General features: G+C 45.7%; 1 protein-coding gene and 2 non-coding genes across 4 annotated transcripts; 2 read left to right on the top strand and 1 right to left on the bottom strand.

The window, feature by feature from the left end:
* The first annotated feature begins 2,944 nt into the window (after nucleotides 1–2,944).
* Nucleotides 2,945–3,085, top strand: LOC127188700 (small nucleolar RNA SNORA48). Its single transcript, XR_007830559.1, has one exon. It is a non-coding gene; the product is annotated as a small nucleolar RNA SNORA48 (small nucleolar RNA).
* Nucleotides 3,086–7,960: 4,875 nt separating this feature from the next.
* Trnas-gcu (transfer RNA serine (anticodon GCU)) lies at nucleotides 7,961–8,042 on the top strand. The gene has a single exon. It is a non-coding gene; the product is annotated as a tRNA-Ser (tRNA).
* Nucleotides 8,043–12,861: 4,819 nt separating this feature from the next.
* Nucleotides 12,862–17,509, bottom strand: Rpusd2 (RNA pseudouridine synthase domain containing 2). Of its 2 annotated transcripts, none has more exons than XM_051144394.1 (3): nucleotides 17,051–17,484; nucleotides 14,630–14,926; nucleotides 12,862–13,841 (listed from the first exon to the last, which is right to left on the bottom strand). In XM_051144394.1, exons 1-3 carry the CDS (start codon nucleotides 17,405–17,407, stop codon nucleotides 13,119–13,121), a joined length of 1,377 nt encoding a protein of 458 aa, XP_051000351.1. In that variant the 5' UTR covers nucleotides 17,408–17,484; the 3' UTR covers nucleotides 12,862–13,118. The 2 variants fall into 2 exon arrangements, with proteins under 2 accessions (XP_051000351.1, XP_051000350.1); XM_051144393.1 differs by having other exon boundaries at nucleotides 12,864–13,841; nucleotides 16,868–17,509.
* Between the last annotated feature and the right edge of the window lie 1,038 nt (nucleotides 17,510–18,547).

The following is an 18,547-nucleotide window of genomic DNA, read 5'->3' as shown; positions in this document are numbered from 1 at the left end:
AATGTAAGCCAGGTACTGTGATCATTCCTATAACCCTAGCACGTGGGAGGTGGAAGGAGGAGGAGTGAGCGTTTAAAGCCAGCCTCAGGTACATATGGAATTCCAAGACAGCCAGGACCCTATCAAGAAGCCACCCCTGAGAGGCGTGTGGTGGCACATAGCCTTAATACAAGCACTCAGAGGCAGAGGCAGGTGGATTGAAGAGAGTTCAAGGCCAGCCTAGTCTACAAATTGAGTCCAGGACAACCAAGGCGACACAGAGAAACCCTGTCTTGACAACCCCCAAAAGAAGCCACCCTCTTATCCCTTTTTAGCCTCCCCCGGGGAAAAAAAGAAAAAAAATCAAGCTAAAATTTGAGCATTATGATAGGGACTTTGCAATAAAAATGTGGCATAGTTTCAAAAGTAATTAAATAATATACTACTTGGATTGCATAATAATTTAACCTCTAAATGGATTCATCTTAAGAAAACTGAACTATGCTGGGTATAGTAGCACATACCCACCATGCCAGTACTCAAGAGATAAGAGGCAAGGAGAGTTGCCTCAAGCACTAGGATTAAAAGCACATGCCATCACACCTGTCCCTAATTTTTAACATATACACAATACTTAATTTTTTAGTTAATTGCCCAAATTGCAAAAATCTCAAGATTTTTCTCATCGCATACAATAATTTCAGCCTTTCTTGAAAAACCAAAGGGAGACATGACAACTCACATTCTCTACACTCTGTACAGGGCTGTCTGTGAACTTTTGATTCTCTTAGTCTCCTAAGTAAGCTTGATTACAGAAAAGTACCACTATATCCAACAATATTAACATTTTACATACTATAGTCAATTATTTCAAACTGAAATTTTACTCAATGAGTATTGAGTGGAAATGGAAATCTACTCAACTGAACAGCTCAGCAGGTAAAGGCACTTTTCACTAGGCCTAACTGCTGAGGCCAATCCCTGGAACCCACAGGGTAGAGAGAACCTGAACAGACTGCCATCCAGTTAGCCTCTGACTTCTACATGTGCAGTACACACAGACAGACACACACGCGCGCGCGCACGCGCACACATACACACACACACACACACACACACACACAGAGTAAATACATGTAAGATTTTCTTTTTGCTGTATGCATTAATTAGAACCTTACTTCCAGGTAAGAAAAGATGTCATCTCAGTTTTAAAAATAATACCTACAACCACTACTAGCCATTTCTACCATAACACTAAATTAATACCATATACATGAACTACTAACAGTCCATGTTCTTACTTTTAACAGTAAGGAAAAAAACCAGAAACTTAAAAGATAATATATTATTCTACACATTTTTTCCATATATAGTAAAAGACAAATTTAGGGAACAGATTTTTTTTAGACTTATTTATTTATTTTACATGAGTACTTTATCTTCATTTACACCTACATGCCAGAAGAAAGCATCAGATCATATTAGAGATGGTTGTGAGCCACCATGTTGTTGCCAGGAATTGAACTCAGGACCTCTGGAAGAGCAGACAGTGCTCTTAGCTGCTGAGCCATCTTTCTAGGCTGTAGGGATCAGATCTCATAATAAGTCTGAAATACTGGGTGGGCTTCGGTTTTGTTGTTGTTTGTTTGTTGGCTTGGAACTCACTATATAGACCATGCTGGCCTCAAACTCATGGGTGGTTATAGGCATAAGGTTATTGTGTAGTTTAAATGTTGAGTTTTGTACTCTTCATGTCTGCTTGCAACCTTTGTTCTGAGAATTTACTGTCTAAATGGATGAGCATAGGAGAGAACAGGGCTGGACTTCCTGCCAGCCAAGGAAGGAGGAGTTAGGAGACAAAGTAGGGGTTCAGCCTTGGGAGAGGTCCAAGAAAAATCAGGAGGAAGGAGCTGAAGCAGAGGAAAGCTACAAGTATTGCTGGGATGTTTTCTGGGAATAAGACAAAACAGCATAGAGGGTTAAGAACAGACAAACTCTTCAGTTTATGTTGTAAAGCCTTGTATTATAAGAGTCTTTTGGGTGTTGGAGACAGTGCAGAGGTTAACAGCGCTGGCTCTTCTTTAAAAGGTCCTGAGTTCAATTCCTAGCAACCACATGGTGTCTCATAATCGTCTATTATAAGATCTGGTGCCATCTTCTGGTGTGCAGGCACACATGCAGTACAGAATACTGTATAAATAATAAATAAATAAATCTTTGGACTGGAGAGATGGCTCAGAGGTTAAGAGCACTAGCTGATCTTCCAGAGATCCTGAGTTCAATTCCCAGCAACCACATGGTGGCTTACAGCCATCTGTAATGAGATCTGGTGCCCTGTTCTGGGCATACACGCAGGCAAAACACTGCATACATAATAAATAAATAGTCTCAATTATTTATGTTATAGTTGAGTTAAGAAATAAGCTAAGAGAAACACTATCTTATTTTTTTGTTGTTGTTTTTGTTTTCTGAGACAGGGTTTCTCTGTGTAGCCTTGGTTGTCCTGGACTCACTTTGTAGACCAGGCTGGCCTCAAAATCACAGAGATCCGCCTGTCTCTGCCTCCCTAAGTGCTGGGATTAAAGGTATATGTCATGATGCCTGGCAGAGAAACACTGTTTTATAAAAATAACTTCAACCAACGGCACCCAATGTGGGGGACAAACTTACGACCCTGTGATCAAGAATCCTATGCTCTACTGAATTAACCACTGTTTTATAAGAATAATTTCAACAAGTGATCTTTCTGCCTCTGCCTCCTGAGTGCTGAGGTTAAAGGTAAGGGCCATCACAACTGGTTTGGTTGTTTTTAAAAAAAAAATTACATGAGTGTTTTGTTTGATTGTATGTCTGTGCACCACATTTATTCCTGGTATCCATGGAGGCTGGAAAAGGAAATTAAATGCCCTAAAACTGGAATTATGGACAGTTGTGAGCTGCCATGTGAGTACTAGAAATTGAATCAAACCCCTGGCAATGGGCAGACAGCCACCTTAGTGGTGGTGTTCTTATGTCAGTCAAAGGCAGAGCAGATGGCAGTCCTTTGCTCATCCTAGCTTGATGCCTGACTTGGTGACCAAAGCTGTCTTATGCCTAGGACTCATAAAAATAAAATAAAATAAAATCCAGGCAGCACAGCATGGAAGGAGGAAGACAGAGAGAGACCTGTAGACCACCAAGCCACCCACAGTCCTACCCTCCCGTGCATGGCACAGGCAGGCCATAGACACCTGCTTGCCAACACATCACGCAGCAGCGTAGAGGGAGGATGTCTCTCGGGGGCCTGGCAGCCGAGCGGACAGCCTGCAGCTGGGGCCACCACAATGAATGAGCATGTGGTAGTCAGATAGAAAAGGAAAAAAAAGTGAAGCAGCTTGAGCATCATAAAGAAAGATGGAACGGGAGACTTGAGAGCAGACAGGATTAGCTTGCTGTGAGTGGCCAGCCCTGTCACCTGGGCCATGGTAATTTCAAAAGCCCGAGCTGAAGCTGAGGGCCATGTCTGTGTCCTAGGCTACGCAGTGTCAAAGGTCAGTGTCAATGTCCATGGCTCATATTACCTCCTTGCCACCTCCATCAGTCAGAAAAGCTGCCACAGGGTCATGAGCTCTGGAGAGAGTGTCCTGCTCCTTGTTGGCTGCAGCACTCATGAGAGCAGGCCCTGTACCTCACCTGGTCAGCAGGGTAGGGCTGGCCCTGGTCAAGGAGACACAGGTGAGCCAGGCTCAGGGGCAAGACTATGGGAGAGCTGGCCCCAACACTCATCTCCATGAGGTGGCATGGTGTGGGGGTGATGACCGCCCCCTGCAGTAGTCAGTAGATCTGGCCCTGAGGGCATGAAAGTGTGAAGGCTGGCCCTGTCCCCTCACTAGAGACAGCACCTGGAAGAGTGGGCTCTGCACCTCCCTTGGGCAACACAGTGGAATTGGCCCTGATGACAAAGGCACAGGTGAGCCAGCCCCAAGGGTGAGAGTGTGAGAGCTGACCCAGCCCCTCACAGGTTGTAGCACTTGGGAAAGTGGGTCCTGCGTCTTGACGGGGCAGCACAGTGGAGCTAGCTCTGGAGGCATGGGTGCAGGTGAGCCAGCCCCAAGGGCATGAGAGCAGGAAAGCTGACCTTGCCTCCTGTGGATGGCCACATTGAATGGCCTAGCCAGACCAGCACTAAAGAGTCTGCCCTGATGGTGTGGATATAGGAGAGCCAGTGGGCTGGCCATCTCTGCTACCACCCAGGCTCAGATCCAGGGCTCTGAAATGGCCCACCCCAAAATCTATATCATCTGTGAATGGTTGGGACATGTGAAAGGGCCAGTCCTGCTGTTCCAAAGCTGCAGGATCTCCATGACACAGGGCAACAACCAGATAACTGGGAGGAGTCCCAGTGATGGTCCAATATTGATGGTGTCACAGAAGCCAGAGACCTTGAACCAGACCAATGTCTCATTGCAATGAACATTTGCAAGTGAAGAAGTGTGGACAGAACTGGGCAGTGGTGGCGCACGCCTTTAATCCCAGCACTTGGGAGGCAGAGGCAGGCGGATCACTGTGAGTTCGAGCCCAGCCTGGTCTACAAAGCGAGTCCAGGACAGCCAAGGCTACACAGAGAAACCCTGTCTTGAAAAACAAACAAAATTCTATTATATAAATTAACAGGTGCTTCTATCACCTCTCCAAAGTACCTTTGCCAAAGCAGAAAAGCGGAAATAGGGTGTTGTGTCCTAAGTTTCTTGTTACAGTATAGCCGTGCTTTAAAATGGCAGGAGCTCAGTGACTATCTGCTGAATAAGTATACCTCACAAGGAAACATGTCGCACTTACAGCTACTAGCAAAAATATTTGTCTCTTCTCAACCTGTTGTGGTTCTCAACCTATCGATCACTACCCATTTGGGGACTAAATGCCCCTTTCTCAGGGGCCCCATATTAGATACCCTGCATATCACATATTTACAAGTCATAACAGTAGCAGAATTACAGTTATGAAGTGGCAACTTTTTTTTTTTTTTGGTTTTAAAACAGGTTTCCCTGTGTAGCCCAGGCTGGTCTAGAACCTGCCTCTGCCTACTAAGTGCTGGGATTAAAGAGTTATGTCACTACATCCGGCTGCAACACAGTTTTAAGGCTGAGGGTGTCCACAGCATGAAGAACTATATTAAAGGGTTGCAGCAATAGGAAGGTTGAGAACCACTGTTTTTTAGGAATAGCTTCAAGTTCAGCTCATCTTTTTGTCTTGTTTTGTTTTGTTTTTCAAGACAGGGTTTCTCTGTGTAGCCCTGGCTGTCCTGGACTCACTTTGTAGACCAGGCTGGCCTTGAACTCACATTGATCCACCTGCCTCTACCTCCAGAGTACTGGGATTAAAGGCGTGTACCACTACACCTAGCTTGAAAAAAGCATATTATCTTTTCCTTCAACTTATATTTATCAAATGGCTACTAAATTGTTAAGACATACTTATTAAGTTTATTGAACCTAGCTATATAATAAGTGGAACTGTTAGGTATTTCTTTTGGATTGTTTGAACAAAAAGGTTTGAGAATTACTAGTTTAAATAATCTAGGGGTCTGCAAAGCTTCAACACTGGACCAAAACAGTCTTTGAGAATTTTTTTTTAATTGAAGAAAATAACAACAGGGGACTGGAGAAATGGCTCAGAGGTTAAGAGCACTGGCTGCTCTTCCAAAGGTCCTGAGTTCAACTCCCAGCAAACACATGGTGGTTCACAATCATCAATAATGAGATCTAATGCACCCTCTTCTGGTGTGCATGTGTACATACAGGAAGACCATAATATATAAGTCTTAAAAAAAAAAAAAATCATGTGACAAAGAACATCACACAGAATGCAGCCAGCCAAGCCTAAAATACTATCTGCCTCTTTGTCCACTCCAGAATTTATACAGTAAAATAAATCCTACAGTAAATATTTTCCAGTCTCCATTGATATAGACTTTAGACTTATGCTGTCAAATTCAATAGTTATATACACTGAAATTAAAATGAAACAAATTAAAATTCAGGGTTTTTTTTTTTGTAACCATAGCTACATTTCTTTGATAACCATAACTATACTTTAAGTGCTCAAAAATGATTGCTAATGGAGACCACGTTGGACAGTGCAAATATAAAATATTATCATTTTCACAGAAAATTCTACTGGAAAGGCTCACCCTATGCAGTATTGGGAGTCAGTATCTTCCCTTATTCTCTTAGTATCAAACACATCATTCACAGCACCGTTCCAAACACTTTACTCCATTTACAGGCATTTATCTACTTGTAAAGGTTTTCAGCCATTCATACAGTCAAGAAGTACACTTCTGAGCCGGGCGGTGGTGGCGCACCCCTTTTATCCCAGCACTCGGTAGGCAGAGGCAGGCGGATTGATGGGAGTTCGAGGCTACCCTGGTCTACAAAGCGAGTCCAAGACAGCCAAGGCTACACAGAGAAACCCTATCTCAAAAACAAACAAACAAACGAAGTACATTTCTGGAACCTAACCTTTAATGACCAAAAGCCTTACAATACCCTCTCCTTCCATATCTATAAATTGTTCCTCCAACAATTTGACCAATGGAATGCCATCCCCTTGAAGTCTATTTTAGTACAAGGCCTAAGAGAAACTCAACTGAAACCAATTTCAATTAAAGTGAAAACTAACGTCAACCTTAGTGTCTGGAATAAAGTGCTCTGGCTTTTAGCGAGAGCCTCTATCTCTGTTAACATCGGTTAGTCACTTGTCCTACTGCTGTGAAGAAAGAGACACCACGACCACGACAACAAGTCTTACAATAGGAAGCAGCTCATTGGGGGCTTGCTTACAGTTTCTGAGACTAGCGTGGCAGCAAACACGACGCTAGAGGAGTAGCCGAGAACTTCCACAGATGGCAGGCAGAAGCTAGGAAACCTCAAAGCCCGTGCTCACTGTCACCCTTCCTCCAACAAGCCCACACCCTCCTAATCCCTCTAGTCCTTTCAAACAGTGCCGCGGTCTGGTGACTAGCCACTCAAATATATGATCTTATGGCAGCCATCCTTACTCAAGCCAGGACGTCTAATACATTTTAAAAAATCGCAGTCAGCAATATTTTTATTCCCACCCAAAAGGCTGATGACGGAAAGGGAGTATTATAATCTAATCTGTGCCACGCTGATGTTGACCCTCTTAATGTTGGACCTGCAGAAACCCGAAACTCTTATTATCGTGCTCAGGCGAGCCTAGAATGTTAACATCCACTCACGGCCTCCCAACACTGCAGCCAGGGAAACTCCGTCAGAAACACACACCCACCGGGAGCCAAGGATGAAGAAAGGCAGTGGTGCAAGATCCGGGAGCCTACACGAGGAACCCTCGGGAGGGCCCGGCCGGGATGGAGCACCGTTAGGAGCGGGGAAGCGAACGGCGCCGGTCGAGGTGGAGCAGGAGGAGGAGGCGAGCGGGCCGCGGGTGCCGGCGCGTTCCGGGCCCTTCCGACACCGCCCTCCCCAGCCCGCGCCGGCCCTTCAGCTCTCAGACCAAACCCAAGCCCTCTCAGGAGCCCAGAACAGAAAGGAGCGTTCTTACCCGCCACAGTCCACTTCCTGGACTTGTTTGGGGGGGAGTTCGCGCGCGCCTCAGAATTATACGTCACCTCACAACGCAAGTGTCCGTGAAACATTCAAATCTAACCGCCAAGCGGCGCGCATGCGCAATGCGGCCGGCCGCGCCGACCCCACCCCTTAGGCTCCAGACCGGCCCTACCCCTAAGACTTATTTAAACTTTTCTGTCCTCCTCTGCGCTGACTTAAGTTCCCTCGAGCTTTTCTCGTTTTCTACAGAATTTTCGTCGCCTCTGTTATTCTGAGAACGGCCATCTTCTTTCGATTGTTTGCAGCAAACAATCGTACTGTTGGCTTCCGTACAAAATGGCGACTTCCGTGATATTGCGTCACAGCCCTCTGTTACTACTCCCTATATCTGCCAGGAAAGAATGAGCTTCTGGGACGAGGTGGCCGAGTGGTTAAGGCGATGGACTGCTAATCCATTGTGCTCTGCACGCGTGGGTTCGAATCCCATCCTCGTCGGGTGTTCCTTTTTTGCCTTGGGCTTTCACTAATGTGAATTTATAATTTACAGGATGGAAATAGTTTAATACTCTTTCGGATTTTAATTCCTATTAGATTTTATCTAACATTATTAGTCTCAGGAGGTGTTTTGTTTGCAGTATTGGGATTGAAAGGAATGAAATATTTGAAAGGCAGCTTTTGGAACGTTATGATCGCACAGATGAAGAAAAAGCAAATAAAGAGACTTTCTAGGAATCAGAAAATGTACTGGATTTCTTACAAAGTAAAAACAGCACAAAGTACATAACTTCAGCTAAGCTGTTCAGCCATGGTCTGGAACAGGAAGTGACTTAGCTCTGAGGTAAGAGGTTTCAGTTATTTAAGCTCTTACTCTGCGGGTGCTGGAGGTGGTTGGTTTTTATTGTTGCTTTGAAACAGCCTCACCATGTAGTCCAGGCTAGCCTCAAATTCAAAACCATCCTGCCTCACCTTCCCAAATGCCAGGATTACAAGGCTATCCCAGCACGCTGCCTGTTCTGATCTTGAAATACTGCTTTGCATTACAAATGCTGCCTCGTCCAGCCCTCCAGCATGCTCTGGGTTTTGTTTTCAATGTATACATCACCAAGATGGCCATGACATTTTAAATCTTGGTAAGATCTGGAAACTACTCAAGCACGAGAAAAGGACTGCCTTTCCACAAGACAAGAAGCCGAATCTTCTGGATTTAACCAGAGAAGAGCATTCGGAATAGAGGAAAGAACAGAGATTTTCCTCTTGTAAAATTATCAGGCAAATTCATTCAACTCGCACTTAAATGCCTTTATCTTTTTTTTTTTTTTTTTTTTTTGGTTTCTCGAGGAGACAGAGTTTCTCTGTGTAGCCTTGGCCTTCATCTTTTATATATAACCACAAGCACCGTGCATCTTATGTGGAATATGTCCCTTTGCCTCTGCAGAACCCTGTGGTCATGGCAGACATTTTCATATTCTATTTTTTTTATTATTATTATTTTACACTGAAAGATTAACTCCTCCAAGCTCCTGACAGGACAGTGGAACCCAAAGCTCTTGACTCCATGACTTTTAACCCCCATCCTGTGTGGTACCAGGTAGCGGAGAGTTCTTAGTGATCCCATGGGGTGGAGGTTTTACATGCTCCAGTGAGGAGCGCGCCTAGCCCAGTGTTCCAGAAACCTGTGCGCCCCCCAGCCCCCAGGCTCCTCCATTTTAGGTCCAAATCCCTTGAGAGTGCTGACACCTCTGTAGCCTGAGCACTTTGAGTCTGTTATCTTCAGCCATGTCTTCCTGTTCATGTTCTGTCCTAGCAGACAATTCAGTAGCCTATGGGGGGTAAGGGTGGGGGTGGGGTATGGGGGTATGGGTGGGGGGCGGGGGAGGATCCTTATTTTCATAATCTCTGATTGAAAACATTTTTAAATAAATCAATGAGCTTCAGCCACCAATAGAAAGCATGCACTTTTGGGTTTTGGTTTTGGGTCCTGGACTCACTTTGTAGACCAGGCTGGCCTTGAACTCACAGCAATCCACCTACCTCTGTCTCCCAAGTGCTAGGAAACCCTGTCTCAAAATAAACAAACAAACAAACAAAAACAAAAGGAACTTGTATTCCAACATTTATAGTTGCTTTTGCATTCCAATATGGTTTGTTTGAAAAGCAGTTTTCTGAGACTGGAGAAATGTCTCAAGGGTTAAAAAAAAAAAGTTCAAGGTCAGCCTGGGGAACTAGTGAAGCCTTGTATCAAAATAAAATGGGACTGTATAGAGATGACTTAGCTGGTAAAATGATTAACCAAGTTCAAATACTAGCACCCATATATGTTGTGGGAGGGTTTTTGTGGGAAGGTCATTAATAAAGACACAGAGACATCTGTATAGTGTAAGCCTGTTAGCCTTTTTGCTGGGGGCAGTCTCCTGAGCCAGCCAACCAGACTCAACCTGATTCCTGTGCCACCTGGTCTCAAGGTAGTTGAAGCCGGGGAAGGGGAAGTTGCAGAATTATAAACGAAGCATTTAAGGATGCTGAAATAGCAGGAACATGGCCTAGTAGTCCTATTCCTGCCTGAGCTACTTTGTGGGAGACTCTCAAAACAGCAACGATAGGCTGGCACATGGTAGCACACACCTTTAATCCCAGCACTTGGGAGGCAGAGGCAGCCGGATCTCTATGAGTTCAAGGCCAGGCTGGTCTACAAAGTGAGTCTAGGACAGCCAAAGCTACACAGAGAAACCCTGTCTCGAAAAAACAACAACAACAAACAAAACCAACAACAAAAAAAATTAGGTACATCTTGTTAATTATTCTTAATTCATTATTTATTTGTATTCTATGTGTATAAATGTCTTGCCTGGCTGCACATCTGTGCAACATGTGCATGCCTGGTACCCTTAGAGACTAGGGTGTTGGATCCTCAGGAACTGAGCTATAGATGATTCTAAGTTTTCTGTTTAGATGGTGGGAGCCAAACTCAAGTTCTCTGAAGGGCAGTTTGTGCTCTTGACCACTGAGCTCTTAACTCCAGGACCATCACTGCAGACCCTTTTCAAAGATTTGATTTGTATTTTATGTGTATGGGTGTTTTGCCTGCACCTGTGCACCACATGCCTACTGAGGCCAGAAGCTGACATCAGATTCCCTTGATCTAGAGCTACAGATGGCTGTGAACGACCATGTAAGTGCGAGAATCACACCTGGGTCCTCTGCGAGAATCAAACCTGGGTCCTCTGCAAGAATCAAACCTGGGTCCTCTGCAAGAATCACACCTGGGTCCTCTGCGAGAATCAAACCTGGGTCCTCTGCGAGAATCACACCTGGGTCCTCTGAAAGAATCAAACTTGAGTCCTCTGCGAGAATCAAACCTGGGTCCTCTGCAAGAATCACACCTGGGTCCTCTGCAAGAATCACACCTGGGTCCTCTGCAAGAATCACACCTGGGTCCTCTGAAAGAGCAGCTTGTCATCCTAGCTGCTGAGTCCTCTCCAGCCCCAGGTGAGATATTTTCACAAAGGAAAAGCTTGTGGTGTTCTGAAAACTATAATACACTAGAAAAATCTAGGGCTGAGAGATGGCGCAGCAGTTCAGAGCACGTAACTTTCTGAGCAGAGGACTGGGTCAGGTCCTAACATGAAGATGGCAGCTTACACCAGGTGGCTGTTAATCCAGTTCCAGGGGGTCTGGACTCCCTGGAGACCAAGCCTTCATGCAGTACACTTACAAAACTGCAGGCCAAACACTCACATACAAAATAAAAATGATTAAACATAAAAATCAAGAGTGAAAAAAAAATGAATTGGAAGCCCATTTGAAAAAATATTTATCCTGCCAGGCATGGTGACACACGCCTATAATCCCAGCACTTGGGAGGAAAAGGCAGGTGGATCTCTGTGAGTTCGAGGCCAGCCTGGTCTACAAAGTGAGTCTAGGACAGCCACGGCTACACGGAGAAACCCTGTCTCTAAAAACAAAAACAAAACAAGCCAGGCATGGTGGTGCACACCTTTAATCCCAGCACTCATGGATCACTGTGAGTTCAACACCAGCCTGGTCTACAAAGCGAGTCTACAGACAGCCAAGGGTGTACACAGAGAAACCTGTTTCGAAAACCAAAAAGAAAAAAAAAAGTATAAATATTGGAGTGATAAAAGAGTGAGAGGTGCCATCTGCTGGAACAGTCACAACTTTCAGCTTTGGAGGAGAAGAACGGTTGCAACTTTTTAACCTTTTAAAGTACATCAACAGGCCTCTGCTCAAAAGAACGTTCTCCATAGAAACCAAAGTTACTCCTCATATGACTCTGGACAGAGCACTCCAACCCCCAGTCTCTGAAAGACTGTGAGGAAGGATTGATAAGAAAATACATAATTGGGTCTGGAGAGATGGCTCAGAGATTAAGAGCACTGTCTGTTCTTCCAGAGATCCTAAATTCAATTCCTAGCAACCATATGGTAGCTCATAACCATCTATGAGATCTACAGCCCTCTCCTGGTGGGCAGGCAGGATATTGTATACATAATAAATATTTTAAAAAATACATAATTAAAACATTAATAGCTCTGGGCGCCAGCACTCAGGAGGCAGAGACAGGCAGATCGCTGTGAGTGTGAGGCCAGCCTGGTCTACAAAGGGAGTCCAGGACAATCAGGGCTACACAGAGAACCCCTGTCTCAAAAAACCAAAACAAAAACAAGAACAAAAAACAAAACACAAAACATTAATAGCATTTACTGCTTAAGTGCCAAGAAATGGGTCTTCATCCTCTTGGCTCCAGGTTCAGGAAGACTCCCGCCCTGTTGATTAGGAAGTTACCAGGGAAGAGTTGTCAGTGCTGGGGGATATACATCATCAGCTCTTTTAAGACTTAGTTCTGAGCCAAGCGTGGGGGAGCAGCCTTTAGCCTTCTTTGACTGTTTTTGTTTTTTGGTGTTAACCAGAACCCTTTGCATATTTTTATTAATTTATTTTATTTTATTTGTTTTTTGAAATAGAGTCCCTCTGTGTTAGATTTGGCTGTCCAGGACTTGCTTTGTAGACCAGGCTGACCTCGAACCCACAGAGATCTGCCTGTCTCTGCCTCTCAAGTGCTGGGATTTAAAGGTGTGCACCATCACTGCCTGGCAAGTGGTTAATTTTATGCTATGTGAATTTTTATCTTAATTGTTTAAAAAGCAAGGCATGGTGCTTCAGGCCTGTATTCCTGCTTTGGAGGCAGCTGTAGGCTATCCAAGAGCAGCCTGAGCTACAAAGAGAAACTCACAAACACTGAGGGGCTTGGCGTTTAGCTGTAAGAACCCTTGCCTTCCTTGCAAATGGACCTAGATTCGATAGTAAGCTCTGGGTGAAGCAGGGAGGGATTGTAAGAAAACAGACGGACAAGGCATTAGAAAAAAATGATATATTTACCGATCTGAAAGCCCCAAACAAGCTAGAAGGAAGGAGGTAGCAAGTACAAGTGGGTTCCTTACAGTGAAACCTCACCCCTCCCCAAACCCTGAGCATTAACAGATGGGGTCAGTCCCAGCCTGAGGCCCACCCTTGTTCCAACCCAAGAAGCCATTCTTCCAATGGCCATGTCCCTCAGCCTTCTTGCCAGTCAGCCTGTGCCCAGGCTGGCATGGGCGAGACATACTCAAAGTCTGGTCCTTTATAGCGGAGGGCATGCAGGAACATCACAAGATCCTGGGGCAAGGGATCCTGTCTCAATAGCCGGCACTCTGCACAAAGTGGGTCTGTTTCTTGAGTTGTAACATCTGCTTTAATTGCCTTCTCTGCTGTGCCCAGGTGCTGAGAGGCTGCATCAGCTGCTCCATCTAGCTTCCGGGATGCTGTAGTCAACTCTTCTAGGCTGTCCTTGCCTAACTCTGAGGAGCAAGCTGTAGAGTTCACGAGTCCTGGGGCCAGGTCACCGTCACAGAGACTGAGCATATTCAGGCTTTCTTTGGCCTGATGTTCTGCAACTAGGTCCCGGAGCAGTTCCTCGTCTGTTTTTGGAATGTGGCCACCCTGGCCTCGAGAAGGACCCCAGGCAGTTGAATTGTAGATGGGGTCGTTGAGAATGGGGTGGCCCAAGAACTGGAGGTGGACACGTATCTGGTGAGTGCGGCCTGTAAGTGGTCGGCACTGGACCACACTGGAGTGGCCATTGTAGCTCAGCCTCTGGAACACAGTCTCACAGGGCTTGCCCTGGGGATCCACACGGCACACCCCTACCTTGTAAGATACCACTAAGATGGGTTCCTTGCAAATCACCTCCTTGTCCGGGAACTCCCCTTCCACCCGGCATACATATTCCTTCTCCAGCTGCACAGGAGGAAAAGGAAAACAGTCAGACGAAAGTGAGAATGCAGAGTGTATACCCTCTGCAGAGCACACCAATGCACCTGAGAGGGGATGAGTCAAATGCAAATGGCAGCTTTGTCAGTTTCACCATCCTGGGTAAGTTACTATTGAAGCTCTGCACAGCCCACACCTCGTCTAGAAAATATGAAATCAGGGGCTGGAGAGATGGCTCAGCAGTTACGATCAACTGCTGCTCTTGCAGAGGACCTGGCTTCAGTTCCCAGCATCTACATGGTAGGTTCACAACCATCTCTAAGTCCAGTCCCAGGAGATCTGTTCTCCTGACATTTGCAGGCACCATGCACGCATGCAGTACACGTGCGTACACACACACACACACACACACACACACACGGTACATATATAACACACACACACTCTAATGTGCTGGGAAATGAGTCTTGCATGTGCTCAATAAATGCATTATGATCCAGATCCGGAATGCCAAGTCTCAAGACCATAGTCACCACCAGTATCTTAGCCATACCCCTTCCATCTTCATCCAGTCTCCCTACTAAGCGAGCTCGCCTCAAAACCTTTGACACGGTTTAATGTTTTCAGAACTACCAAGAAACAGTAATGTGCCATTTTCCAAAGACCTTCTGAAACATACAGGACAGTCTGACTTTGGAACTTTAGGTGTAGGAAGGTTGTAGGTGCCCTTCATTCGAGAACTTCATGACGCCTCTCTAGCACAAAGCACATGTGAGCCCAGGAGGCGGTCTACAGCAGACAAGAGTCTGGCTCACCTGCCGATCCCGAACCTGCTCATGAATCCTCTCGGAGACCGCAGCTGTCTTGGCGAACATGAGCACTCCTGAGGTAAGGCGATCGAGCCGATGCAGCGGGTGTAGCCCCTTCAGTTGGTGCTCCTTGCCTAAGATGAAGATGACCGTGTTGTGTCGGAAGCGGCCACAGGGGTGGACAGGAATGGAGGACGGCTTGTCTATAACGACCACATGTTCGTTCTCAGCTAGCAGACGGACAGGCTCTGCTGTGACCGGCGGCTCGTGCCTGTGCACTGTGTTCCGCAAGAAATCATTGTCCTGTCAAAAATATAGGTAACCAGTCACAGCCTATAGGTACCCTATAGATAGTCAACTATACGTCACAGTAAAGCATTAAACAGAAAAAGAAGGGGGCGTGGTATGGTGTCACTTTGTAAAAACACACGCAGGCAGTTAGTTTTGACAGATACACAAAGATGATTAAGCCGCTTGGTGGTGAGATCATGGATGGTTTCTGATTTTGCTTCTTTGCATAATCTTTACAATAAAGCTGCATGTAAAAATGTTTTACATTTGTGTGTGTTCATGTGTAAAGGTTGTGAGTCATGTGACAAGAAGTTTTGAGTCTTAGTGGCAAGGGCCTTTCCCTGTTGAGCCATCTCAACATCCTGATACAAATTCATATTTCAAAGCAAATACCTTTTAAGTAGGGGGAAACCTCTATTCCCTACCGATTATGACCTCCAACAGACAACACCAAGCTGTAAGTCCAGAGCCCTGGCTCTACACCTACACTTGACACATGCTCAGTGCATACTCTTGGGCAAGTCACTTTAAACTCTCTAGAACTCAATTTTCTTACCTGCAAATGTGAAGATTACAACAGACCTGTGGTTTTCAAAATCAGTATGAAAGAGATAATTCCCAAATCCGGAAATTGTCCTTTTCTCCTTACAACCATGGTAAGCCAGTTTTAATGACAGGGATCTTGTAGAATTTAAAAACAAAAACAAACAAAACAAAACAAACCCAAAGCACCTGCCTAGTATCTATCCCCGAATTCCTAATTCTATACAGATCAGGATCTATGACAAATACTTTAAGTGTTAATATGAACACAAACTTTGATAACTGCACTGTTGCAATACTCCCCAAAGGTTTAGTGTTAGAGCACACAAAATGCATAACTTTGTGCCTCACAGGGTTAAGAGCACTGGCTGCTCTTCCAAGGATCCCAGCAACCACATGGTGGCTCACAACCATCTATAGTGAGATCTGGTGCCTTCTTCTGGCATGTAGGCATACATGCAGGCAGAAGACATACATAAATATCCCTCTCCACACACACACATACAGGGTTTCTCTGTGTAGCCTTGGCTGTCCTGGACTCGCTTTTGTAGACCAGGCTGGCCTTGAACTCACAGCGATCCACCTGCCTCTGCCTCCCCAGTACTGGGATTAAAGGTGTGTGCCACCATGCCCGGCTACATAATAAATTAAAAAAAAAAAAAATCACATTTTAAAAAAAAATGCAGGGGCTGGAGAGATGGTTCAGAGGTTAAGAGCACTGGTTGCTCTTCCAAAGGTCCTGAGTTTAATTCCCAGCAAGCACATGATGGCTAATAAGCATCTACAATGAGATCTGGTACCCCCTTCTGGCAGGCAGGCACACTGTATACATAATAAATAAACCTTAAAAAAAAAAAAAGGGAGAGCGGGGTGGGCTGGAGAGATGACTCAGAGGTTAAGAGGACTGGTTGCTCTTCCAAAGGTCCTGAGTTTAATTCCCAGCAACCACATGGTGGCTCACAGCCATCTGTAATGAGATCTGGTGCCTCTTCTGTAATGCAAGTGTACATGCAAGCAGATAAGTAAATAAATCTTTTTTAAAAATATATGAATGATGTATCTACTACTATTGTTTTTTACAGATGTCTATCTTGCAGGGTCCAAAGTAGGCAGTGCACTTGCCACAAGACAAATATAAATGCAACATGAGAATTTCCATTTCTGTTTCTTGGAAACAAACGCCTTTCTGGGGAGGAAGAGCAGGTTGAGTTTTAGAGCCTGGAAAGGCTGTGTTCTTGAGGATGTGGGAAGCAGAACCAAACGAATCTCCGGAGGAAAACGAGATTATTTCTCAATTGCTATCACTTTACACCAGCATTTATAAGCTGAGCCTGGAAACAAACAAACAAACAAAAAACCCCTTTACGCCTTTCGCCAAACCCTAATTCTGGCCGGCCCATGGGACACCACCTTGAGCACGATGTTGAGGTCCTGAACTGGTTCCTCGTTGAGATGCAGGCGTCCCGCCCGGACAGCAGCCTCGTAGTAGGCCAGTGGCTGGGATCGAAACTCGGTGCTGAAGACGTGCAACAAGCTGCGGCCCACCCAGCGACCTTTACAGTAGGTCTGGAAGTCAAAGTAATAGGGCCGCACCTTGCGCAGGCCGCCCTCAAAGTAGTAGGTGGTCTCTGCAAAGTGCTCATCACCAAAGCTGACCCCAGTCCGCCGTTTCTTCGGGGGCGGCACGACCCGGTCCCCAGTGGCGCCTCGCCTCTTCTTCCTCTTGCTTGACTCGGCGACTGGAGTTGGAGCTGGAGCCTGTTCTCCGTCCCCCGGGACCAGCTCTTCGCTTCCCTGGGCCTGCTCCCCGCTTCCCGGGACCTGTTCTCCTACCGCCGCCTGCTCCAGGCGCGCATCTCCGCTCGATTCGCTACCAGCGTCTCCATTTTGCTGAACCAGAGCCTTCAGCCCGCCCGCAGCCTCGGCCTCGGCAGACACTGCCTCGGCCATCGCCTTCCGACAGTCACCCCAAGTCCTGGCTAAGTTATGTGACCAGAGCGCCACCCGCCAATGCACAAGAACCCGTAGCCAGCTGTGTACAGCCCGCCACATGACAGCGCGGCTAGCCGCTCCGGGGTCGCAATCTGATGGCGTCATAGGGTAGCAACCAATCAGGGAGGTCCATTACAGAGGCGGGGTTTGCAAGAAGGATGTAGGTGAGTTGAATTAAGAGTTTGGTGGCTGAGGAAGTCGTAGACACGAGTGGCATTACGCAGAAAGCAACTGTACACAAACTTCCGTCATCGAAGAGATCAGACATTATTTCCTAAAGGAAATCTTCTGGAGTACTCCACGTAAAGGACTTGGATGAAGCTGGGCGTGGTGGCGCACGCCTTTAATCCCAGCACTAGGGAGGCAGAGGTAGGCAGATCTCTGAGTTCGAGGCCAGCCTGGTCTACAAAGAGAGTCCAGACCAACCAAGGCTACACAGAGAAACCCTGTCTTGAAAAACAAGAGACTTTGATGGTACACATATCATTTAGATACACACTGTTTCCCTGCGTCTGTAAAACACACAAAAGTTTACTTAAAACAGGCATCGCAGACCAGGAAGCGCACACCTGTAGTCTCAGCGCTCCAAAGGTAGAGGCGGGAGCATGGGGAGTTCATGTCTCAAAATAAAAGCAAACAAACAAAATAATTGTTTAAAAAACAAACAAACAAAAAGGGCTGGAAAGATAGCTCAGAGGTTAAGAGCACTGACTGCTTTTACAAAAGTCATGAGTTCAATTCCCAGCAATCACATGGTGGCTCACAACCATCTACAGTGAGATATGGTGATTCCCTCTTCGGGTTTGCAGGCAGAACACTGTAAAATAACAAACAAACAAACAAATAAAAAGCAAACAAGCAGAAAAAAGGACCAATCAGAATGAAAATTGCTAGACTGTGCTAATAATGGTTTTGTCTACTTTGCTTTTACTTTTGAGGGGCAATGTTGGGGAATCCTAAAGTCTCAGGCGATTCATTTAGTTATATCTAGTATGATTTAAAATGGTGAGAATTATAGTATGTTACATACCTCAGTAAAGCTAGTGTGTGTGTGTGTGTGTGTGTATTATAGACACACTCTCCAGAAGCAATTTTTCC

The sequence above is a fragment of the Acomys russatus genome, chromosome 4 (assembly GCF_903995435.1).
Source record: "Acomys russatus chromosome 4, mAcoRus1.1, whole genome shotgun sequence".
NCBI lineage: Eukaryota > Metazoa > Chordata > Mammalia > Rodentia > Muridae > Acomys > Acomys russatus.
The sequence above is the reverse complement of the archived record's forward strand: the minus strand, read 5'-3'. Positions and strand labels throughout refer to the sequence as shown.

Bases quoted from the DNA above. Each gene is read 5' to 3' on its own strand.
- Rpusd2 (XM_051144393.1), bottom strand. From the start codon at position 17,509: ATGTGGCGGGCTGTACACAGCTGGCTACGGGTTCTTGTGCATTGGCGG. The intron at 14,927-16,867 runs GTGGTGTCCCAT...TATTTTTGACAG, and splicing joins ACCTCAACATCGTGCTCAAG to GACAATGATTTCTTGCGGAA. The intron at 13,842-14,629 runs GTGAGCCAGACT...CCTCCTGTGCAG, and splicing joins AGCAGGTTCGGGATCGGCAG to CTGGAGAAGGAATATGTATG.